This window comes from Orycteropus afer, unplaced genomic scaffold (assembly GCF_000298275.1).
Source record: "Orycteropus afer afer isolate SDZICR_OR568_19922 unplaced genomic scaffold, OryAfe1.0 scaffold00032, whole genome shotgun sequence".
NCBI classification, from domain to species: Eukaryota; Metazoa; Chordata; class Mammalia; order Tubulidentata; family Orycteropodidae; genus Orycteropus; species Orycteropus afer.
Window position 1 is genome coordinate 9,443,099 of NW_006921619.1, and position 26,402 is coordinate 9,469,500.

Here is a 26,402-nt window from a genome sequence, read left to right on the forward strand (position 1 = left end):
ATTAGTTCATTATTTTAAAAAGTCAAGGAAAGGTTTATATATGGAAGGAAACTTTCTTTGTTGGTTACAGGGGGGAACACTGCAAAAAAAAATGCATTGACTCATGTTACTTTAGCTTTGTGTATTTCACTGTACATAAATCATATTTCAATAAAATGTATTTTGAACAAAAAAAAGTACTGCATATTAGAATGTGTAGGATATAGCTAAATAATATAAAAAATGAAAAAAATAACTATAGATCTTTTAACAAATTATGAACAAATTTATGCCATTTAAAAACTTACACAAAATGGACATATTTCTAGAAGATAATTTATTAAAATTCATTACATTAAATAGATACCCACAGCAAGACTATAAAAGGTAAAGACAATGAACCAGCAATTTAAAAATCTCCCCATAAAGAAAACATCAGGTCCAAATGGTTTCACTGATGAGTTCTTCCAAGCTTTCGACTCAATTTCAAATAAACTATTCCAGAATATAGAAAAAGGACCCTTCTCTCCTCCTCAACACTAAAATCTACGGCAATATAAGAAGGAAAAATTATGTATACACCTACTCCTCATTTAGTGATTCATTCTACATGTCTGACCAAAGCAAAAACTCTACTATCCATCTATTTCGAGCATTAACAGCATACATTTAGCAGGAATATATGCCGAGGTGTGAGGCAAGAGTAACACTGGCTGTGGTGGTTAAGATTCCATGCCAACTTGGCTGGGCCATGATTCTCCGTGGTTTGGCAGTTATCTAATGATGAAATCTGGCAATTACGTCATGATGAAGTCATCCTCTATTTTCACAAACTGCTTTTCGTATAATGACATAGTCTTTGGAACCTAACCAGGTTAATAGAGAACTAGGTGTACTCTTTAATCATGAACCCAGATGCCTAAGTCCTAAATATATATTGGAAAACCAATTTAGCAAGGTACACAAGATAATATATAACCAAGTTGAGTTTATCACAAGAATGCAAGGTTGGTTTCATATAAATAACATAATTCACCACATTAACAAATTTAAGGAGAAAAAATAATTTGATCATCTTAAACAAGACAGAAAAAGTGATAAAATTCAACCATCTACTCATGTTAAAAAATGATCAGTAATCCAGGAATACAAGGGAATTTCCTTTAACTTGATAAAAGGTAACAAAAGCCTACAGTAAATATGATGAAATGCCGAAAGTAAGTCTTAAGATCCAGAACTGAAAAAAAAACCCTCCCACTGTAAATATTACCAAACCAAAAAAAAAAAACAAAACAAAACTCACTACAGTCAAGTCGTTTACGACTCATAAGGACCCCTCCTTGGGTTTCCCAGGCGGTGTCACTGAGGAAGTAGATTGCTCAATCTTCCTTCCAAGGTGTGGTTTGAACTGCTAGCCTTCTGGTTAGCAATCAAATGCCTTAGGCACTATGCCACCAGAGCTCCACTCTAAATATTAGAAGTACATTATTAAGTCTGTCAAAAAGGCTTATTACACATCCATGAAACTCAGTTTCAGATCTCAAGGTGAATTTTATGCTACCATACATAACATGCTATTAACAGGGGTGAGTGTCAGACACATTTACTTCATTCCTGGCCAGGCTACCAATGTGACTCGCAGCCAAGTTCTACCCTCTCTAAACACTACAAAATTTGAAGGACAAAAATTAGGGATGGTCTTTAAGGGAGAAGTGGACAAAAAAGAGGAACTTAAGTATATTAAATCTCTCAATTTCTCTAGAGCTTTTAGGGAATGAGTACTTCTCTATAAATCAATATTCCAAAATACTTAAGCTCATCTCTTTTAAGCTTGAAAGTCTTAATCATAACCACTGAGAGACAAAATGTTCTTGAACAGGTTAGGAGATTTCCTCTTTCAGAAGATACTGTACATAACTAACCTTTTCTTGATGAGTCAAGGTCTATGTTGTAACTATCAATGACAGCGTGATAGCCTACTACAATACTGACGCCCTTGGGGATTATTAAGCAGCAAAGCGGTATTGTATTAGCAAGAGTACTTTCTTAAATTTTGTCTTTTTCCAAAGTTTTTGCTTCTTTCTGTGATGCTGACTAAGAGAGTAGTGTATTCTAAAATTTCTACATTATATACTTCTTAGCTGAGCTTCTTCAGTTGAATTTCAGAGCTTCATAGGGCCTCCTCAACTAGTGATATACTGAGAAATGTATAATAGAAGACAAAAATACACATGGTGAGGAGTATGGGCCTAATATAGTAGTGTTTTCTGGGTTTCTCTACCTAGCACATGTAAACATTATAAGAAACATGATGAAAAAAACATGTAAGATTTGGATGGCAGAAATAAAAGCACTCCTCCTCTTCAAGCAGCAGCTGGTCTTTAAGGATAAATGGAACATGTCTAAACATGCCAAATTACATGTTTTAATTTTTTTTTTCCTTATGTGGGGGGAAGGAAAGCACCAACAACAATCACTGTTTTCAAACATACTATTTATCTTCTAAAAATAAATTCTGAGTTGTGAAGAACTATATACTAAGTTTATGTAGACCACTAAGGATATATTTTAGACTAGATTATATTTTAGTTGTTTAAAACGTAATCCTAGCAAACTATTACCACTATCAGCAAACATGTATTGAGCACAAGTAAGGCACCCTGCTAAATGAGGTCTGAAGAAAGAGGCGTAAATGGTGTTTTTTGGTTTTTTATTTTTTAAACTTCAAAGAACTTACTCTGTTCAGCTGAAGAGATAAGCCACACTGTGAGCAAAACAAAAAAGGTATGCGCTATAAGACTGGTTTAGGAGCTCTGGTAGCATAGTGCCTAAGGCACTTGACTGCTAACCAGAAGGCTGGCGGTTCAAACCCACCAGCCACTCCTCGGAAGGAAGGTTGGGCAATCCTACTTCCGTAGTGATACTGCCTCGGAAACCCAAGGAGGGGTCGCTATGAGTCGGGGCCGACTCGACGGCACACAACAACAACAACAACATAAGACTGGTTTAGACGAATCATGTAGAAATGTAGTAGGATTTTGTAGGTTAAGAGAGGGATAAAGCTCTGGTATGGGTCAAGGTCAACACATTTTTCAAGGTCACTTATTTAGCTTTTAGCAGACATTCATGCATGTTAGTCACTAATTAGTCAGTGTTAGCAACACCTCCCACACACACACCCTTCAATTATAACTAAAACAAATAGTTTAGTTGTTAAGTTTATGTTTTGATTTCTAAACGTCAGACTCTGCAACAGAGGAAGTCCTACCTGTTCTTAGGCATGATTTTCTTATCTGTGAGATGTGGTTTTCTACTCTGCCTTGGTCACAGACTATTAAAAGCCTCAATAAGATTACTTTCTGAACTATAAAATATGTATTTTTGTTCGGTAGCTGGTTTTGAAGTAATATGCTGTCTAATTTTCATAAAAAGCAAAGAACAAACTACAGTACTAACAGAAGCAGTCTAGCCCACTTCGGGGCAGGCAAAAAAGTTATTAAGCATGTGATTTATTAAACTTGATGGCACACACACAACCAGGCTTTTTAGGTTGTTTCATTTAACTGTGTGTTATCTAGTGTCTACCAACAAATCATATCTGACATATTTTGTACCACACAGGTATCACACGGATACCCTCACTAAGAGACAAGTGCAGGAACGATAACACTCAGTATACTGGGCACTTTCCAAAAGTTTTTATGTGATATAGGAGTCCTCGTGGCACAATGGTTAAGCACTGGGCTGCTAGCCACAAGGTGGGCAGTTCAAACCCACCAGCAACTCCATAAGAGTAAGAAACAGCAGTCTGATTCCCTAAAGACTTATAGCCTTGAAAACCTTATGGGGCAGTTCTACTCTGTCTTACAGGGTCTCTACAAGTCAGAATTCAACTTGAGGGCAATGGATGATGTACCTAATACTTTAAAAAAAAAAAAAGGGCTGGAACAGGGATGAGGTAGAAAAGACAGTTGAACCATGATTTCTCAAAGTGTGAGGATAATACATCTAGGCCCCGCTCAAGACCCACCAGCTCAACCTCTGGGGCAGAACACAGAAATGGAGCTCTGGTAGCACAGTGCCTAAAGCACTTGACTACTAACCAGAAGGCTGGTGGTTCAAACCCACCAGCCACTCTCCTTGGAAGGAAGATGGGGCAATCTATTTCCATAGTGATACTGCCTCAGAAATGCAAGGAGGGGTCGCTATGAGTTGGGGTCGACTCAACGGCACATAACAACAATAGCAGGGACTCAAGGAGCTCTGGTGGCATAGTGGATAAGGCACTTGGCTGCTAACCGGAAGGTCTGAGGTTCAAACCCACCAGCTGCTCCGCGGAAGGAAGATGAGGCAATCTATTTCCATAAACCCTCAGAAACCCAGTGGGGGTTGCCATGAGTTGCAATAGACTCAGTGGCAGTTTGAGCAGGGACTCACTAATACATTCCAAAAAGCTTGAGACAACAGTACCCTAGTGTAAAAGCCTAAAAGCCCATGTTTTTTAAATTTTATCAATCCAGGAGCCTACAGAATAATTCACCGTTCACCCCAATTCTCACCATTGCCCCAGTGTGTGTGAGGTCTTTATATTTCAGACCCATCACTCCTCAAGGCAGAATGGAGTGTAAGGGGGGTAAGTCCAAGATGAACAGGCAGACTTCAAGGAGGATCACCCTAAAAAAGATTTATCTACTTCTGACTCCAGGCCTCTGTGCCTTTGGACACCTGAGGGCAGATGCTCATATATCTCTGGAATCCAAACCTCTCTCTTTCACGAGGAGCCTGGCAGCCTGGAGACAAGCCTATTTCGCTAAATATACTAAGCTACCCTGTCTGCCAGATCTGCAGGAGGATAAATAACCTTCAGTGGAATTAAGGGTATTTTTCTCCCAATTCACTCAAACTGTTAACACAATATTCTTACACAAGCCCCCAGGATAAGAAACCAGGACTGAGTGGGAAATATTAGTAGAAGTAATTTTCTTTTACGTGTGATATATGGAATGCAAAGTTTGCTAAGTATAAATACCGAATACATAGCCCACTCCTTGCTAATTATGCTGTTTAAAAAATTAAAACCAAAAAACTACTGGGATAAAAATGGTATCTAGACCCAAGAGCACAAACTGGCAGGCCTGAAGGATGATTTTGCCCACAGAGAGATTTTGTTTAGTCTGCAGAGTGTTCTTATTTTTAATTTGAATTAGTTGCCAACTTAAAAAAAAAAAAATCTGAAAATTACATAAAAATCCAGATTTCCAAATCAGGGTGGAAACCCAGTAGTGAGCCAGCCCCCATCAACATTCACCCTATATAGCAAAGGTATTCATGGTCTTTGGCTGAAACATTATCTGGCCAAATTATGCAGTTCTTTATGGTGACTTTCTCAGCAAGGTAGGAGGGGGAGCAAAACCAGACAAAGGTACTTACTCTTTTCTGCATTTCACCTATAAATAATGTAATTTCCAAGTAAATACTGATAGGCACTTGGGTTGGACTAGGCCTGGGGACAGTACACTCATATATCCCCCCTTCCTTGCACCACCAAATGCAGAGCAAGAAAGACAGAAAAGAAAACCAACGGTTACTATCTTGCAGCCCTTGGTAGTATCACTAACAAAACATCACAACTTCCTCCTATGGTACGTCCTCATCCCAGAGACTTTTTTTTAAAAATAGTAATAAAAACACACTCCCAGAATGTCTTATATAAAGGAAGGCCACAAGCCTCCAAAATTCTACAACACTGCAGACAATGGACTTAGAAGACAAAGGACTTAACAGGTCAATTTTGATGTTGGCAGAGTGGGCCTCCTTTATAATTTTGTTTAGTGAAATGAATGACTGGACAAGCTACTCCTGATGCCTCGACATCTTTATTAGGAACATAGAACTATATGGAGTGTAACCAGGAGATTTCAATCTCAAAAGTAGATAATTTTAAGTAAGATCCTTAGCTAATCTCATACTGTTAAAATGTGTTAAAATCAGATGAGTAATAACACTTGCTTTAACTCAGCAATCTCCCCTAATATAGAAGTAATGTAGTAATAAAGTAATTACGGGCAGCATAAAACAAGGTTTAATTCTAGAAGGAGGTATCCAGTGAGAAGCCAGGAAACCTGCCCTTGGCCAAAATGAATCAGGAGATTGCGTCTCTGGGCAAGTCACTCTTCTTCTAGGTTTGTAACAATAGGATAGTACTAATTACCTCTACCCTACCTGCTTCATAAGGATGCTGTAATGTCTATAAACCATTTACAGTACCTCACAAATAGGATGGTATATAAAGAGGCCACATTATTCATATTTACCTCACAAGAGGCCTCAATGGAACGAGAACTTTATAGGTACCAGCTAAGTATGATAAGCACTTGGCTGCTAAAGAAAGGGTGGCAATTCAAACCTATGCCCGGGTCAGTGAAATAAAGATAAGGCAGTCTGCTTCTGTAAAGACTACAGCATTGGAAACCCTATGGGGAAGTTCTGCTCTGTCCTATAGGGTCATTATGAGTCACAATCGACTTGATGGTAATGGGTTTGGCAAATATGACTAACTGTGTGCTCTTTCCCAATGAGAGAAAGGAGAGGGGTGATGGAGGAGGCAGTTAAGGAGGCACCCACCTCTGTTCTGATGGATACTGGTTTTCAGCCATCATCTTTGGCATCTGCATGGGCTGATGTGGCGGTCGGGGGATCGCAAAGGTTTGCTGCTGTGGTCCAGGTTCTTGAAGCGAGTGAGGGGCGGGGGCGGGGCCCACACCTTGTACCTGGACAGCTGCAGGGGCATGTGCAGAGGCGGGCAGAGTTGCCTGAGGTGGGGGAAGTAGGGAATTCTGGTGGGTGGGTGACAGGGGTGTGGTAGGTGGGGTTAATGGCTTGAATCCAGAGGGAGGCTTTCTATCATAGGCACTGTGAACAGAAAAAGAGAAGAAACCATTAAGCTGCAGTCAAGCCATTAGCATAGTTACCTGGTCTGTAGAACCCTAGTTTGCAGTCCACTGTTGCCAGGATATGACAGCATTAACGTCGTTAAATTGCTAGCAGCCCCGAAGGAATATCTGTACCTCTGAAAAGTGACAAACACAGTGCGTCACGGGGACTTGTTTTACACTTCTAGTGATTTTTCTCTAAGATAATTTTAGCTTCTGCTTCCGGTTTCCTTTTTCCCCCTTTCTAAAAAGAATTCTGTGTGTGCGTGTGTAGGGGGGATGGTTGAGGGGAGAATCTATGCTATGGGAGGCATTCTCTGCCCCCCTCTCCCAGTGTTCACTGGAATTAGTCAGAGTCTGTTAGAGGATACATTTCTGCCATAATATCACGTGAATTAACAACTCTTCTCCTCCCCGTTCCAGGCAAATCTTTGTTTATCTTCTAGAGCAAAGAATGATTTAAAATTAAAGCTTCATTCCTGGGGCCTGGATAGTCTTAAGTAAAGGGCACACGCATCAGGACTTTTTCATATATTCTGATTTGCAGATTACTTCTTTGGTGCTTAAAGTTCACATTAACATATGATAGACATGAAGAAGTATATACTCCCTCCCTCAAAGCCACAGATCAAATATCCCAGTATTTGAGGCTGGTTCCCTAGGAGGGCTCTGTACCACACAAACTTACTTCCTTGCAGAGCCACAATGCTTTTACAGCTCTGTAGTTCACGTGCAGCACAATGGCTCCAAGTGCACTGGTCTATACCTACAGGATTATGTTGCTATGAAAGACAGCGGTATTCTACCCCAGAGTGCCAGCTGAACAACGCTTCAACAGCCTGCATAACAGCTACCTCCTGAGCCTTTCTGGGTATTAGCTCACCCGCTCCCTTACCAATAGTTGTAGAGGCACTTTTCTCCATAGTTAGCACCGAGAGCCTGCTCATGGCTGCAGGATGACAGCTCAGAGGAGGGGCTGTGCAGTTCCCGTTTGATCTTGGTTGGAGGCGGGGCATGAAGCACCACTGAAATCAGAAGAGGGAGGAGGCACAGAGAGAAGACAGCTGGTTAACAGGCAGCATGAGCTTCCTTCTGCAAACCTTGTAACTGACCAACTGTTTTTGGAACTCATGTCAAGTCACATGCCAGAGAAAGCAAACACTTAAAAACATAACCTTCCATCTAAAATGAAGGAAAAAGTCTTTTAAGTCAGAAATCATCATCAATGCTTTTAATCAGCCAAGTCTTTTTCTCCCATATTTCCTTGGTCATAGCTCTGAAACTCTTAAAAATGGTTCTTCAAATAAGAAAAAAAGAGGAAAAACAATGAAGGTGGGATAGAGTACCAGGGGTTGCAAACAAGAAGAACTATGTTTCCCAAAAGGAAAATACAACCAAAAACATGTTGGTAGGCATTAGTTAGATTATCATGGGCTTGAAGCTGCTCTGGCAAATACATTTCTTCTTCAGAGCTACATTTACAAATTACCAATATGGGTTTATAAAACCCCTGAATAACCCTAAATGTCAGATCTGAGTGAAAATGTACTCAACTCTGGGGCTTAACAAGAAATTTTAAAAATAAATGAATAAAATAACTGAACAAACCACTACCCAAGGAAAGCTAACAGTGCACAGCAAAAGTAGCCCTAACGGCTTACAATGCTTGCTCCATGCCTTTCTCAGTGACCAACAAGGAAGGGCAGGTTTTCCTAATCAACGCTTTCATCCCTGTTGCCTTTCAGTTGATTTTGAATCATAGTGACCCTACAGGGCAGAGCAGAACTGCCCCACGGAGTTTCCAAGGCTATAAATCTTCGTGGAAGCAGACTGCCACATCTTTCTTCGAGGGTGCGAGCTGGTAGGATCGAACCACCAACCTTTCAGACAGCAGCTGAACATTTAACCATCATGCCACCAAAGATCCTTAGTACTTTCATAGATGGTGACAATTACTTTTCCTAAGCTGATGAAATAAGTACATTGAGCTATTGCTTTAAGTAAGGAAGCCAACTGGAATATTCCCCGTGTGCTTCTGAGAGAGCAAAGTAATTGTTTGTTTGTTTGTTTTTTTAAATCAGTTTGACTTATCTACAGTAAACTCATTGCTGTGGAGTCGAATTCCGACTCACAGCAACCCTGAAGGACAGAGTAGAACTTCCCAATATATTTTCCAAGGCTGTAAATCTCTACAGAAGCAAACTGCCATATCTTTATCCAACAGAGCACAGCTGGTGGGTTCAAATCACCAACTTTTCAGTTAGCAGCTGAGCACTTAACCACTGCATCACCAGGGCTCAGCCTACCCTCACAACAAACAAACAAACAAAAAAGCCAGGCTTGCCTTTTTCTTCTTATCTAGACAACTGATTTCAGAGAGGGCACTTTATTCAAAGTAGGACAAACCAAAGATGTTGCACTATGAAGGCTGTCCTCTTATAGCTATGGGTTAGAACCACCGCTCTCTGTCCAGCTACCTTGCAATATGGGGGAGGAGAATGAGTTAAGCTCCAGTTAAGTGCCAACTAACAAAATAGCTAACCATGGTCAGTGCCTCTGTGACCCACTGCCATATCTGTTTGATTCATTGTTTACTCCTAAAACATTTTCAGAAGTATGGTTAATTCTTAATGATTATACAAAGTAGAATTAGCTAAATTATCATGTTTTCTGTCTGATAAGAACAAACAATCTTTTGGCCAATTGGCTTCTCAGATGCATCCCAAAACTCTTGAGTTCTGGGCTCGGAGTGAACATGTGAGCTGGATGACCCCATCACAGATGTCAAGTTTATAAAGCAATGTCGCTGCAAAGCAGGGCTTCGAACCTCTTCATTCCAGTTCAACACTCAAGTTAAGAATTTGCATTTTTCCACCCCAGATGTACAGAATAAAACTCTACCTTTTAACAAGATCCTTTTATATGCATAAGAATCACCCCGGGGATCTTACTGAAATGTAGATTATGATTCAGTGTTTTCAGGGCTGGACAGCCAAATTCTTACCAAGGGGTTGAACCAGAATGAACCGGTTTGAAGCTCCACTGCAAAGTTCTGCCAGTGACTGACTAGAAACAGCAGGTTTTCACAATTTCTTTCTTACATGATGCCAACTGCTTTTCCTGAATAGATGAAATAAGTACAGAACTGGCAGGTTATATTTAGAAGTCATTAGAGTCTCTCTTGTGATTTTTTGATGGTGACATCATGGCAACCCACACTCAATTGTTATCAAATGTTTTCAGACATTCAGACACAGAAAATAGCTAAGCTTGTTATTGTTTGAAAGTTTTTAGTACATGAGAAAGGGAGAGTTAGAAGATTTGACACAGAAAACCATTTCCCCAACACAATGGATGTTCTAGCAGTTCTTAACACTGTCCCTTCATCATTGCCCTTTTTCTCAACAGTCTTCTGCCATAAAAGTTTTGGCAAAATATTGGGGAAATGGGATGATGCCCCAATTTAAACAGAAGTTAGTATGTTCTTGAAAAGCCTACTTTTCTTACTTCAACTAAAGATAAACACTGTTTTCCTTAAGTTTGAGAAGTAAATAATTATGCTAGTATTCGATTTTCTCACTTTAGGTACAAAATTTATTATACAAGTTACCAGTTCTGCTGACAAGACAAACACCAGACAGTAAACCAAAGTTGCCCAGGAAGAAAAAAAATTCACAATGGTTTCAGGAACAGAATATACCCATTTTGAAAGACAGCCTAATCTATCAGCCAATTCTGATGTTCTAATTTCTTTGAACCTACACAAAACTCTTAGTATTTAAAACATTATTTTAGGTCTAAGTTATGTAGTATCTTCTCCTACCCCAACATTATCTTGCACATGCAATCTTGTGTTCTCTACACAAAGGAGGAGTACGGAGGAGTTGTTCATGGAATACGTGATCAGTGAATGAATGGATTATATTTCCAACTGGTTCTCTGTATCTCTAAGGCAGGGACCACATGTGCCCTACAAGGCTAGGCACAGGGTTAGCTATAACTACTTTTCCTCAGGAATCAGTTATTTAAAGGAGAGAACAGAATGAAACAAGGCAGGAATGAGAATGGAAAGCTTCAGAGATGTACTGACAGGAAAGCCATTAGGGATCCTGTGAGTTGTAAGGAAACAGACTCACCTCTCCAAAAGGCTGCTGGACTAGAGGATGTGTGAAGCCTGACAGCGAAGCTCAGTCAGATAGAGTGTTGTATTTCAAGCAGGAACTTAGGAGCCCAAGGAATGCTCCTTGCCTGTTTCCTCATTTGTAAAATGAGGTATGCGATGTTGCTTTGAGAAATAGAGAAAATGGCACAGCACCTCGCAGATGGTGCTAAGATGTTGTGTAATTATACACTGTGCTTTCAAAAATAGAGTATTCACTTTTGCACGGTAGATTTACTAAATGATGATAGGAACCTAGGGCTATAAAGGATGGCAATGAACTGGAACTGAACACAGATCATGAATTCTTGAAGAAGTTTGAGAAGAAATACTAAAAAGGTTCATTATTTGAGCTGATAAACAACAAAAAGGTAACAATAATATCTACAACTAGAAACTCTGAGTTTTAAGCTTAGTTACAGGAGATGTATCGAAAAGCCATTGGTGTCCTGATATCAATTCCTAGTGTATGCCTTCCTTGTTATAAAGGATCCATTCATTCATTCACTGAGCATCTTCTATAGGTCAGGCATTCTAGAGGTGCTAGGAATACAATGGTAAGCAAAACAGACATGGTCCTTTCATGGCACACATAATTTAGTGAGGGATCTGGTTTTTTGGGGCATCTTCTCACAGATGCAAATAGAATAGAGCCTCATTTAACACTTAATTCAAGCCCTTACATTTACAGGTAAAGACCCTGAGGCCCAAAAGAGTTATAGGAATTTCTCAAGGTCTTGGAGCTACTGCAATTAGTGGGGAAAGAGGCAAGGGATCCCCACTATCATTTCCGTACTCCTCTATCACACTGACAGAAATGGTAAATTATTTCACTGACCCACTTTCTACATTAAAAATTAGAGACAACAAGGGACCGCACACCATGTGATCCTCCACCTATACAATTACGAGACCAGAAGAACTAGATGGTGCCCAGCTACCACTGTCAACCCCTCAGAGGGGGCTTTATGTAGCAGATCCTGGGTAGAGTGGGAGAACAATGTGGAACAAAACTCAAAATCACTCAAAGAAAAAACAGGGACCAAGTTTGCTGGTCTGATAAAGCCTGGTGGAACCACTGAGACTATGGTCCCAAGATGCCCTTCAGGTCTGGAATTCAACCCACTCCTGTGGCTACCAGCCAAACAAAAGACAGGCTCATAACCTGAACATTTATATTAGGTAGATACACTCCTTGGAGATATCAATCATGGGAAGATAGAAGGGCTGTGTACACACAGGGAGACAGCCTGGGGGGCAGGAATGCATGGGAGGGAAGGACACAGGGAAGAGGTGACTATGGGGAGGAAGGAGGAGAACTGTTGCATTGTGGGAGATTACAGTCAATGTCATGAGACAAAGTGTATGTGAACTGCTGTATGGAAGATGAATTTGCTCTGTAAGCTTTTACCCAAATCACATTTTAAAAGAAGAAACCGGCAGAGGAGTAGGAAAGCTTTACAGGAAAAAGGCAAAGCCTTAGGTATGCTCTGATTAGAAGTTCTGATTGGCTGGCACGAGAATGTGTAGGTGGGCTAAACAGAAGAGGAGCTTCCTATGTGACTGGTTAGGGGACATATCCGACTTTCTCTGGTTGATCCAGAATTACATGTGTGGGTTAATAAATAGGAAAGCCAGCAATCCATTGATCAAGTGCTAGGTAGGTTGATAGAGAGATTGTGCTTTGGCTTCCTGGACTGGTCACTGCAGAAATTGTGGGTCAGAGTTAGTTTGTCATATATAGCCTGGCCTTCATTTGTTTTTATAAGAGCATCTGGAATCTTAGGATGGTCAGTTATCTTCCCTGGAACTATGGTATTAATATAAATGAAATATGATACATATGTAGAGGTTACCAAAGTATATGAAAATTTTTTAACAAGTAAACCATTGAAGTATTTCCTAGATTGGAAGAATGAAGGAATATGGACTTTAACTAATGATCACAGCCTAAAATCCTATAGTTAATAGTATGATAAGTTATAAAAGCCATGACTTTGAAGGAAAAAAAAATTAAGAGACAAACTTCAACTAAAGTAACAAAAATATATTATACCTGGGTAAGAAAGTGCTCTTGAACACAGAAAAATGAATGAGAAGAAATACTATCTCTGGAAAGAATAAAGGAAGACAGACAAGGAAAGAGACACCCAGACTCCTTAGCATTCACCATGTATCAATCTCTTCAAATCTTTTCTGTTTATCATGATGTTGCTTATTGGTCCATTTTGAGGATTCCTGTTTTCTTTACATTGAGGTATAATCCATACTGAAGGCTGTAGTCTTTGATCTTCATCAGTTAAGTACTTCAAGTCTTCTTCACTTTCAGCAATCAAGGAGAAAAGATTGACGCTGTCAAGGATTTAATTTTACTTGGATCCACAATCAATGCCCACAGAAGCAGCAGTCAAGAAATCAAACAATGTATTGCATTGGGCCAATCTGCTGCAAAAGACCTCTTTAAAGCCTTAAAAAGCAAAGATGTCCTCTTAAGGACTAAGATGCACCTGATGCAAGCTATGGTATTTTCAATTTCCTCATACACATGTGAAAGCTGGACAATGAACAGGGAAGACTGAAGAAGAACTGATGCCTTTGAATTATGGTGTTGGCAAAGAATATTGAATATACCATGGAGTACCAAAAGAATGAACAAATCTGTCTTGGAAAAAGTACAGCTAGAATGCTCCTTAGACGGGAGGATGGCAAGACCTTGACTCATATATTTTGGGCATGTTATCAGGAGGGACCTGTCTCTGGAGAAGGACATCATGCTTAGTAAACTATAAGGTCAGTGAAAAAGAGGAAGACCCTCAATGAAATGGACTGACACATTGGCTGCAACGACGGACTCAAACAAAGCAACGTTTATGTGGATGGTGTAGGACCAAGCAAGGTTTTGTTCTGTTATACATAGGGTTGTTATGAGTGAGAATTGACTCAAGGGAATTGAACAACAAGTTGCTCTTGCATCCTTATTTCATTAGATCGTCACAATCCAATGAAACAGCTGCTTCCATTGCCTCCACTTTATAGATAAGAAAACCAAGGCTCTGGAAGTAAGGAACTTGGTACAGTGTCTCACAGCTAGTAAGTGGCCAGGATTCTGAAATAAGCAGTTCTTGGTCATTCTGTTATACTGTCTCCCAGAGGAAATCTGAGAGAAAAAGACTCCATCAAAAAGGGTTTTAGAAATAGGAAACAAAGAAGAGAAGGAAGCTAAAATGCACTAGAGGATAGCATGGAAGATTACTTTCAGGTTCTATACCTTCACGTATAGTCTGTACTTTCTAGCTGGAGGTACAGCTGACACATGCGAGTCCACTCAAGAACTTAGGTTGACACCTTCTCCTATTTTCTAGGCCACTAAAATGCCTAGGAACTCTCCTCCACCACCACCAGCAACTAACATCTCTGTATCCAGCAGCCTTTACTTTTTACAATGCTTGCCTCCTGTTCTTATGCTCCATCTAACAGGTCTTAAATGTTCTCCCTTCTAAACTTCAGCTGATCAAAGTCTTCCGCTCACTTAGACAGCTGCAGGCATCTTGAAGACATGTTATCTTTGATAGTCAGTCACTGACCAAAAGACTCCACACTGTAGCCACTGATACAGCCTCCTCCTAAATGCCCTGACCCTTTGCACCAAGTGATATTGTTTCTGGACAATCCTCTCTTTAATGCCCCCTATGCAGCAAGGACACTCTGAATTTTCCATTTGAGTCTAAGAACTCTGGGGATCCATGCACAAATATATATAACAAGCCTTTACCAGTAAAGGCAAGGACTGTTGTTGTTGTTAAGTACTGTTGAGTCATCTCCAACTCTTAGCAACCCTATGTACAGCAGAACAAAACACTGCCCGGTCCTGTGCCACCTCCATGATCCCTGCTACACCTGAGCCCATCACTGTAGTCACTGTGTCAATCCATCTTGTTGAGGGCCTTCCCCTCTTTCACTATCTTCCACTTTACCAAGCATGATATCCTTCTCCAGGGAATAGTCTCTTCTTACAACATGACCAGAGTAGGTGAGATGATGTCTGGCCATTCTCGCTTCCAAGGAACATTCCAGCTGCACTTCTTCCAGGGCAGATTTGGTAGTTCTTCTAGCAGTCCATGGTATTTCAGCATTCTTCGCCAGCACAACTCAAAAGTATCAACTCTTCTTCCGTCTTCCTTATCCATTATCCAGCTCTCACATGCATATGAGGCAACTTAAATACCACGGCTTGTGTCAGGCGCACCTTAGTCCTCAAGACTTCTTTGCTCTTCAGCACTTGAAAGAAGCCTTCTGCAGATTTGCCCAGTGCTATATGTCGTCTGATGTCTTGACTGCTGCTTCCACTGGCAGTAATTGTAGAACCTACTAATATTTCAATCTTTTCTCCATTTATCATGATGCTGCTTATTGGTCCAGTTGTTAGGATTTTTGTTTTCTTTATATTGAGATGTAATCCATACTGCAGACTGTATTCTTCAATATTCATCAGTTAAGTGCTTCAAGTCATCCTCACTTTCAGCAAGCAAAGTTGTGCCGTCAGCGTATCACAGGTTGCTAATGATTCTTCTTCCAATCCTGATGCCAAGTTCTTCATACAGTGCAGCTTCTCGGATTACTTGCTCAGCATAGAGACTGAGTAAGTATGATGAAAGGATACAACCCTGACACACTCCCTTCTTGACTTTAAACCATGCAGTGTCCCCTTGTTCTGTTCAAACGACAGCCTCCTGGTCTATGTACAGGTTCCTCATGAGTACAATCAAGTGTTCTGGAATTCCCATTCTTCTCAATGTTAACCATAATTTATTGTGATCCACACAATCAAATGCTTTTGCATAGTCAGTAAAACACAAGTAAACATCTTTCTGGTATTCTTTGCTTACAGCAAAGATCCACCTGACATCAGCAATGATATCCCTCATTCCACTTCCTCTTCTGAATCCAGCTTGCATTTCTGGAAGTTCTCTGTCAATATACTGATGCGACCATTTCTGAATTATCTTCAGTAAGATTTTACTTGCATACAATATTAATGGTATTGTTCAATAATTTCCACATGCTGTGGGATCACCTTTCTTTGGAATGGGTACAAATATGGCTCTCAAGATTTAATTAAATCCCTATCTGTGGATGGACACACATTACAAAATACAATGTATTACTTTGTAGAGCACCACACTATCATTTTAAATTTAGATATGATGTTCACATGTCAACGAACTTAACTTCATAGTGGCTTTTCTTATTGTCTAGGGAACTTCTTAGAACATTTTTCTATCTGACATGGAATGAAATAGAACAAAAAAACAAGGCCTACTCTTAACCAATGAAGTAAGACAAGAAAAATTTAAAGAAGGCAAAAGGACAAAAAAGGAAGAAATATGACTGCCATTAGTCACAGATGGTCTGGGTGGGTACACAGACAAAGTATTAGAATCAAAAAGCTAATTAGGACTATCACTAGATACAAGATCAATACATAAAAAATTGTATTTCTCTGTATGTTAAAAAATACATGAAATTTGAATACATTTACAATAGCAAAAAAAATATCAAATACCTAGGAATACAACTAATAACAGATATGCAAGATGCCTATAATGAAAACCACTTTAACACTGAGAGAGAAATTAATAAACGCCCAATAACTGGGATGATGTATCATACTTATAGACTGGAAAGCCTGATGTTATAAAGATATCCTTTCTTCCCTAATTTATCTATGCATTCAATGTAACCCCAATCAAAACCTCAGCTCTACAGAAATTTGGGAACAAAGAAATTACAATTATACTTGAACAATGTGGACGTATCTCACAAATATGTTGCATGCAAGAGCCAGGCACAAAACGGTGCACACTGTTTATTAGTCCACTTCTACAAAGCTCGAAAAGAGGCAAAACAAATCTGTGGTGTTAAAAGACAAGATGGAGGTTTCCTTTAGATGAGAATAGTGATTTTTAAGGAGGCATAAGGAATCTTCTTGTATAGAGTCTGCTTCTGGATTGAAATTCTTATTACTACAGGTATGTTCAGTTTTGTAAAAATTCACCAAGCTGTACCCTTAAGATTTCTGTTATTTAAATTTAAAATGTCTCTTTTTAAAAAGGTAGCCCTCTCCTGGTCAGCATGACACAACTGTGTTAATACTTATTAAGATTTCTTATATTTTAGAAAATCTTTCTTTTTTGATGGTATAGAAGTAGTCTTCCAAAGGAATAACATGATTATTTTAAAACAGAAAAAGTAGACAAGTTGGTCCATTCAGGAGAAATAATAAATCCCTCTGCTGACAAAATTTCTTTCCTGCCCACAAATACAGGCCTATGGTCTCTGTCCAAGGCAGCTCCCTCATGCCAGTGTTGGCAGTGAACTTCACTATTATAGTACCAAGGACCACACCAAAAGAAAATGATTTTGTTAAACGTTATGAAGTACAGTTCAAGTCAAATGGGTTTTCCATAATATGACAAAAACCACCTTGCCTAATAAGGGTTTCCTTTGGTATTTTATGGGAGCTCTGGTGGCATAGTGCCTAAGACCTTTAACTGCTAACCAGCAGGTTGGCGGTTCAAACCCACCAGTCACTCCTCAGAAGGAAGACTGAGCAATCTACTTCTGTAGAGATACTGCCTCGGAAGCTCAAGGAGGGGTCGCTATGAGTCAGAATTGACTTGATGGCAGCGAGGTTTTTTTTTTTTTTTTTGGTTGGTATTTTATAATGATCAACATTTCAATTTGCCACGGACTTTGTTGTGAATACACACAACACTTCTGTAGCTGCTGAGTGTCAAAGAAACCACCACGGTTAGTTATACCATGGTCTGAGTAAGGAAGGAGATTAAGCCCATCCTTATTTCCCCCATGTCACACACACAAGGAACTGTCCATCTTCCACCAGTTGTCGTCCTTCAGGTTTTATTGTGGGGTTTCATTACCTTCACCTGGGACAAACTCATCTTTCCCAAATAACCTGTGCAGGCCTGATCCTGGAGAAGAAACTTTATACAGAAAGTTGTGTCTCATGGCGGAAGTTGACTAGAACATTAACACATGCCTCCAACTGGCAGAATGTCCATGAGGCTGTTTCAGGTGACAAGGCTGTGTCTTCTGAGCCTCCTACAGCAGCACTCTGAACATGCTGTGGAACGTACAGGAACAGCTACAGTCAGATACTTCTCAGCATTCCAGAGCATTACATAATCTTAAAGTGACGGTCTATTCATACACTTACTACTCTCTTTGCCACCAGATTTGGTCACTGCTCTTCTTTTAGACTATTGTCACATCTCATTTCCCTCTAGAGGAAGAATTATGTACTGTTTATTTCAAGAACTGGGGGGTGGGGGGGATATCTGCCCATACCATTCTCTGGTCACTGGAAATGGAACAGGAGGAAATAAAGCAGTAGAAAAGACTATTAACAACAAGCAGAGTGAAGTTTCCCATTTCACCATGCTACATGGAAAATAATACAGTGTAAATGTGAGTGAAAAAATGGCACTGGCAGAACAGAATGGAAGGACCCACCAGGGAAGAACAGGTGTGGCCTCTTTTCTTTTGATTTACCCTTTACTTGTCTGAGTACCCTGCTGGCAAAGACCAGCGTATTTCAAGTCACCAGAGGCAGTGTTCCCTAGGTTCTGTGGCTTAAAAATCAAAATAAAGCCAAAAGGTCTGCTGTCTAATATACCGCTGCCTTTCCTTAGCTTTTGCCATCTTGTCCTCTAGTGAGGCAAAACTCAACATTGCCAGTTAGTAGACGGGAAAATAATGCTAGATAGAATACCAAAAAACAAAAAACAAAAAAAAACAAACTCACTGCCATGGAGCTGGATCTGACTCATAGTGATCCCTCCTTGGGTTTCCAAGGCAGTATCACTACGGAAGTAGATTGCCCAGCCTTCCTTCCAAGGAGTGGCTGGTGGGTTTGAACCACCAGCTTTCTGGTTAGCAGTCAAATGCCTTAGGCACTATGCCACCAGACCTCCCCTAAATAGAATAAGGCTTATTTTTTAAGTTCTACCATATACGACCAAGACAGGTCAGAAACACTTCCTCATTTTAGGGATAAGTGATTGGACACTCACTTTAGGCATAAAATATATTATCAATTTCACAATATTCATAATGTCTACAGCAGCACTAGTGAATGATATTGATAGTAGATGATACCCTGTCCTGGAACCAAGGAGTTTCAGGGGAGATAAGGTAAGTGGATAGGCTTTGATACTTTAAAAGGAGTATCTGGAAGAGACAGTTTTTGAATTTTCAAACCAAGTGAGAAGCATGCTCCAACTCGTTTGAATGGTTAACATCAATTTTGCCCGGCAGGAGTTCCCAAAAATAAAAACTTGAAATGTTACCAAATTTAGTTAGGGGATGCAGGTTCTAAAAGCAGAATTAGAGCAGGTATGGGGAATGTGCCATTTTCTTTAGTATCTGACACTGCTACCCTTCATAAGCACGCATTCTCAAACTGAATATAGTGAAAAATCATCTATAAATAGTAAAACTATTTAGAAGCTGTGCTAAAAAATTTTAACAAGTCCCCCCGCAAAGCCTTTTCTCAAACATGTACAAACTATCTCTAGCCCAATTACTTCCATGTGACTAGCTCTCTTTCTATTACCAATGTTTTAAGTTGAAAACAATAACATGGATGCAAGAGAAAGAACAATGAGTCCAGTGAGGACTAAGGTCAGCATTTCTGTATGTTCTAGGGACACACTATGGTTGAATTTCTACATATCCTTTAAAAATGTACTCTAATCCTCATGCCTCATGTCCTAATGTCTTTGGCTAGTTTAGGTATCAGGGTAATGCTAGCCTCATGAAGTGAGTTGTAAAGTTCCCTCCTCTTCTAATTTTTGGGAAAATTTCTATAGAATTGGTATTATTTTTTTTAAAAAAAAGTACTCTAAAAAAGTCAACAGCTATGAAACACCTAGTCAGTCAGGACTCTTCTAAAAAAATAATGCTATAGGAAAAAAAGTAAGAAGACTGCTCTAGATTAAAAACAACAAAAAAGGTGCAACATTAGATGCAATATATTAATCAAATCCCAGATTTAAAAAATATATATATAACATCAGCTATAAAAGACATTTGAGGGACACTGAGATTTCTAATTATGGGCTGTATGCTACATAAGATTTACTAAATGAAAGTTAATTTCCTTAAGCTATATAAGAGAAGGAGGAGCTCTGGTAGCATAGTGCCTAAGGCACTTTATTTACTGCTAACCAGAAGGCTAACGGTTCAAATCCACCAGCCGCTCCTCGGAAGCAAGGTTGGGCAATCTACTTCTGTAGTGATACTGCCTCAGAAACCCAAGGAGGGGCTGTTATGAGTCGGGTCCAACTCGACTGCACATAACAACAACAACAACATATAAGAGAAAGGAGCTCTGGTGGCATAGTGCCTAAGGCACTTGACTGCTAACCAGAAGGCTGGTAGTTCAAACCTACCAGCCACTCCTCAAAAGGAAGGCTGGGCAATCTACTTCTGAAACCCAAGGAGCTCAGAAACCCAAAGAGGGGTCGCTATGAGTTGGCTCCTACTCCACGGCACATTAACAACAACAACAACATGTAAGAGTTTAAAGATGCTCAGGAAAATATTTAATGGTGAAAAATCATGTCTGTATCTTGCTACACAGAAAGAAAACACATATATATACCAAGAGAGATGAAGGAGATATAGTACTATGTCTTAAAAAATGAGACAATAAAACAGATTAATATATCCCATTTTCTCCAAGATATTTGAGGAAACAAATTGTCTATCATATGGCTGACTAGTATGCCAAAAACAGACATGACAAGAACTTCAGAACCAAACCTTCACTCATGAAGAAGGCACTCCTGGCCTATCACCAAACTGGAAGGATGCTGCCCTGTCTATCCTGTCATTTACCATGTCTGGATTAAAATAGCCTCAGGAAGGAATCTCAAATTACACAAGGATAAGTGCTGGTCATACTCTAATGTCTAAGCCAGTGATTCACAAATATTTTTTGGCTCTGATCCACTCAGAAAGGAAGGGAATACCCTAGAGAAGACAAAATGAAAACCGCCACTGCTATTACCATGACTATTGCCTGCCATCACCACCACCACTACCCAGGTACAAAAATATCGATTGTCTTGTACAAAGAACAAAATTATCAACAAAAGTCAAAACTATCAGTAATTCCATACACATACTGATACACACGTAAAAGGAACAAAAACATATGCCCAACTTAAGCCCACCAGCTACCCTTGGGAAAAGTATCGTGATAGTCCATTCCTTGTGACTATACAAAGAGCCCAGCGCTTAGTTAAGTGCTGGGGGGGCTGCCAACTGAAAGGTCAGCTGTTCAAACCCATTAAGTTGCACCGTGGGAGAAGATGTGGCAGTCTTCTGTGAAGATTTACATCCTTGTGTGAAATCAAATGTACATGAACTGCTGAATGTAAAACAAACTTTGTTCTGTAAATTTGCACCCAAAGCACAATTAAAAAAAAAAAAAAAGATAAGATTTACAGCCTTCCAAATTCTCTGGACAGTTATGCTATGTCCTACACAGTTAATTATGAGTCAGAAATGCCTCTATGGTAGTAGTTTTGGGTGAGTTGTGAATATATATGCACAATATTTAGAATATTACCAGAACAGCTGGACAAGTCATTAGATGTTATCATAGATTGATCTGTGTTCCCCTAAAATTTGTGTCAACTTGGATGGGCCATGATTTTCAGTGGTTTGTTGTTGTTGTATATATAAAGATATAATGCAGCAGATATGTAATGATACCCCATGATGTAATCTGATGTGGTAAGTCAATCAGGTGTAAAAGGATTTAAGATTAAGGAAGGTTGTTAACACCCTTAGTCCCATTATAGCCCTGATCCCATGTAAGAGAAGTGTGGCCTACAATATCTGTTATCTTACAAGAGATAAAAGGGAGCAGAGAAGGGGGGCCTATTATGACTAAGAAAGAGGAGCCAGGAGGGAGCACATCCTTTGGACTCAGAGTCCCTGTGCTGGGATCCCCCTGGGAACAAGAGACACAAAGACGTCCCCTAGAGCTGGCACTCTGAACTCAGAATTCTAGCCTCCTAAACTGTGAGAGAATAAACTTTTTTGCTAAGGCCATCTACTTGTGGTATTTTGATTGTAGCAGCCCTAGAGAACTAAGACAGTTGCCATGCCAAGAATCCTATTGAATCCTCAATTCAGCCATCACCAACCCATGGGGGTTGGCAGAATTAAAAAGAATTAAGGTTCCCTTCCTTGAGGTTCACTCTCACTTGTATCCCTCCCAAGCAGTTAGTTTGGCTCCTTCTACGCATAAAGGCTAAGCAGGGCTAGAGCCAGGGCTAGATAAGCCTCAAATGGGTGGCCTAAACTTAAGTTCCTCTAAGGCTTTTGAGAAAAGTACACAGGAGTTTCTAGAGGCTCCAACTGGACCAACCTTGCTTACTAGGCTAGATTAGAAAAGAATATGGAACAAAAGACCTAACTTGTGTTTAAGAAAGACACTGGCTTGGAGAAGCCCCTGTGCATAGGAACAAAAAGGGCGACAGTAGCAGGACTCTGGCCTTGGATCAAGGCCCTCCATGTAAGGCATGGGAGACATAACAAACATCTGGTAGAGCCAACACGTAGGTGAACATACCATGTACAAGGCTAGAAGATTTCAAGGCAGGTTCATTCTGCAATCTCAAACTGCAAGAACAGCTGCATTTGTTCTGGGCAAAGACGTATGTGACGAAAGCAAGTCTTGTGGCTCTGGGATAGGATTCGGTATTGGTACAGAGAAAGATCTCTTCAGGATGAGCAAAGCTACGTGAGTCAGGATTTCAGTTTCACTGTGGAACTACAGTGTTGATTAGTCCAGGTGATTCCCACTCCAATCTGTCCTGTTTCTCAGTGAGGCTCAAAGGACTGAGTGTCACTCTGGACGTATATTTCAGGGTACCAGGGTATAGGATCAACCATAGGGTGGCAGAATTCATCAATGAACACAGCACTTCCTGGCCAATATCATCTTCTGTACAATAAATAACACAAGATTCAAATTAGGAACTGATAAAGCTAGTTCCTGGAACATCTGGCTCCAGGAATCAGATTTCTCCTAGGCAGTGGGAGAGGAAGAAAAAAGAAAAAAACTACAGTCAGCAGATGATAAGGCTTCAGGAATTGGTGTGTGGACAAAAAAACCACTCTGTTATGCATAACTTAGAGCTAAAAACTCAGAAACTTGGGTTAATACAATCAGTTTAGGAAAAAAAAGTTTCTGAATTTATAATCATGACATGGACTATGGGAGAAGTCAGATAAACAGGGTTAGGGTTACAATGGCATAGGACCTGGACCAACCTAAAAGGCAGATTCAAATTCTTGAATTCCTGACAACCTCATAAGAAAATGCTGGGGAATGAATACCAGAGTGAAAAAGTAACTAGGAATATTAGAACCAGGTCTTACTATTGTTGGAACAGAGGTGAGGGAAGGTGACACATTTCTTGCCCGTTAAGAACAGATGTAAGTTACACCAAGCATTTGGAAATCAAAGAACTAGGAACCTTTCTGGGAAGGATTCTGAGATGCAGGCCCAAGAGTTTTGTTGTTAAGCAACTGTTAAAAACGATGAGCCCCTTGCTCAAAAGATGGAGTGGAGACTTTGTCTCTGGAGAACCCACACTCAGTATCACAAAAGGGGTGAGAGAAACAGGGTTAACAGGGATATCAGATGATTGCTTTATTTTGAAAATGGAAATCCAGAGGCCTTGAATATAAGAGTCAGAAATTAAAGGAAGGAAAAAGAGATTAGAAAAGAACTAGAGCAACTTTACAAAGGCAGAATAGCCTTACAAGATTGTGTTATCTGAAACATCTCTGTAAGGCAACCTGCAAAGGTAGTGGAATTTCTCCCAGAATACAGGAATTAGCGTTATTGATAGGATTTCCCCCACCTGGGTTTTAAATTAGACAACAAAACTGATACTGTGAAGAAGTTAAAACCATGAAGCCATGCCCTGTTAAGCCTCTCTTCCATTTTCTGTTTATCTCAGATAACTCTAAATCTCTGCTATGGACTCAAGCTGACAATAACATGGGTCCAGGCTGTGACCCATGTAATGTATTGGGGCTTGTGGAATGCTGCTTTCTCTGGGGAAATGCTGGCTATACATAGAATTAGTGTTTAGATGCCAAGCTGCTATAGTGTTTGCACTGGCGCTGGTGGAGATGGAGGTGTTTCCAAATTTTGTTTGTTTAGGGCTGGTGTTATGGTACTTTGTGACTTCACTGCTCCCTGGAATGTGGAACATATGATACAAGATAGATTCCACCATACAGAACTCCAGCTCTGAATGCTTTACACACACCAGCAGTTCCAGCTTAACAAGCCTCAGGCTGTTGCTTCCATTAGACCCCAGAACAAAGCCCTTTTGTCTCAGGGAAAAGCAGGAAAAGATGTGAATAGGGATTTTATACTTACATGTTATGTTATGTGCCGTCGAGTCAGCCCTGACTCATAGTGACCCCTCCTTGGGTTTCCGAGGCAGTATCACTACGGAAGTAGGATTGCCCAACCTTCCTTCCGAGGAGTGGCTGGTGGGTTTGAACTGCCAGCCTTCTGGTTAGCAGTCAAGTGCCTTAGCCACTATGCTACCAGAGCTCCTGGAGACTTTAATTTCTTTGTGGGGAAAGCAGAGTATTGAACCGGTTCATTTTGTTCTACGCTCCCCGCCCCCCATGAGAATATGCATTTCCACCCCAGACACATACTGTATCAGAATCTACATTTTAACAAAATTCCTACTTGGGGAATCTGTAAGAATCACCAGGTGGGTGTTATTAAAACGTACATTCTGATTCAGTATTTCTGGGGTGGAAATACAAGTTCTCAGCAGGGGATGAACAAGAATGAACCAGTCGGAAGCTCTGAGAAAGGGGGGTTTGACTTGGTAAGGGGATAACACTTCACAAGAAAGGGCTTTAATTGGAGCCTTCCTACACAGTCAAAATCATATTATTTGAGCTACAACGTTTATATTATCTAGTGACTTTACGTAACATGGGGTGGGGATTGGAAGTGTGCTTCTATGAGGTCCAGCTCAATGATTACAACTACCAAGAAAAAGTCTCCCTCCCCCTGCCAGGAGCCAGGCAATAGCAGCAGCTGGCCCGCAAAACCAGCCCTGATATCTCAAGATGAAATCATCAAGTGAAACACTCTTGGTCAGAGAAGGAAAATCAAATTTTGCCTATGAAGTCACTTTGGGGGTATCACTGTATAATGAATAATCAATGTACAACTGTAACCCAACAGGGGGGATAGTGCAACTCAGGCTGACCAAAGATTTGGCTCATAAGCTTGCTGGGTTAAGTGAGCAAAAGGTCAAAATGTGGGGGCCCCTTGAACATCCAGAGAGAGCTCAAGTCGTCACCTACTTCCTTACTCCCCTTTGGAAGAGAAAATGCAATCTGGGTCAAGGATGATATCCAGGTCCTAAAGGACAGACAGTAAGACAGACAGAGAAGTGGACAGCTTTGACTAGGAAGAGCAGAAGGGGTCCTCAAGATTGTCTACATGCTTCTTCCATTGCATGTAACTAGAAGTTGTCCTGGCCCTGCAAAGAGTGAGAGGGCCTTGGGAGGAGCTTAGGTTAATGGCCTATGGACACTCAGCCACAGAATGGCCTGCACCTCAGGAGGAGAAGGATCCTCAATGGTGACTTATCAACCAGTGACAAGTTTACTGAGGTAAAGAAGCAGGTTGGGAACGTCAGTGGGAATCAACTAGGAGGATTGGCTGCTAAATGGAATTTGGGATACTGGAATTGTCCTTTCTTCACCTCTATAACTATTAACAATCATTATTGTTAACGTGATGTTTAAAAGTTTCTAAGTCTGGCTAAAATAAAAGAGATTCTTTGTATTAACAGTCCTTCTCTCCTCTTCCCAAAGTAACAATCATGTAAGCAAGAGAAGCCCACCTTGGATGGACGTTCGAAATCAGGAATGTCCTTACTCACGATGATGAACTGTCTGTAAGAACAACTGATGGTCTTAACATCAAGTAGCTGCCCCTCGCTCAGTACAAAATTGCATGTTTCAAATAGTCATATCCAAACAGAAAACCTGTGTTATCAAATAAGGAAAATAACTTAATAGCAATGGTAGTATAGTGATTTGGGGGGGGGGGGGCAAAAGTACAAATTTCAGGTTTACTTCCTTTAAATTTATATTCCCTCTACACATTCATTACTATTCTTAAAATAGCTTGGATCTGTGCAGTTCCTTTTTTTTCAAAGGATTCATTGATCCTAACA

The 26,402-nt window shown here is 40.2% G+C and overlaps 1 protein-coding gene across 1 annotated transcript in view; it reads right to left on the reverse strand.

The window, feature by feature from the left end:
* ETV5 (ETS variant transcription factor 5) overlaps positions 1 to 26,402 on the reverse strand; it is a 79,602-nt gene that overhangs the window by 38,188 nt on the left and 15,012 nt on the right. The window contains exons 5-6 of the mRNA XM_007935971.2: positions 7,807 to 7,936; positions 6,604 to 6,891 (exon numbers count right to left, since the gene is read on the reverse strand). Of these exons, the coding sequence (XP_007934162.1) occupies positions 6,604 to 6,891; positions 7,807 to 7,936 (418 nt within the window). The remainder of the gene's footprint in view (positions 1 to 6,603; positions 6,892 to 7,806; positions 7,937 to 26,402) is intronic.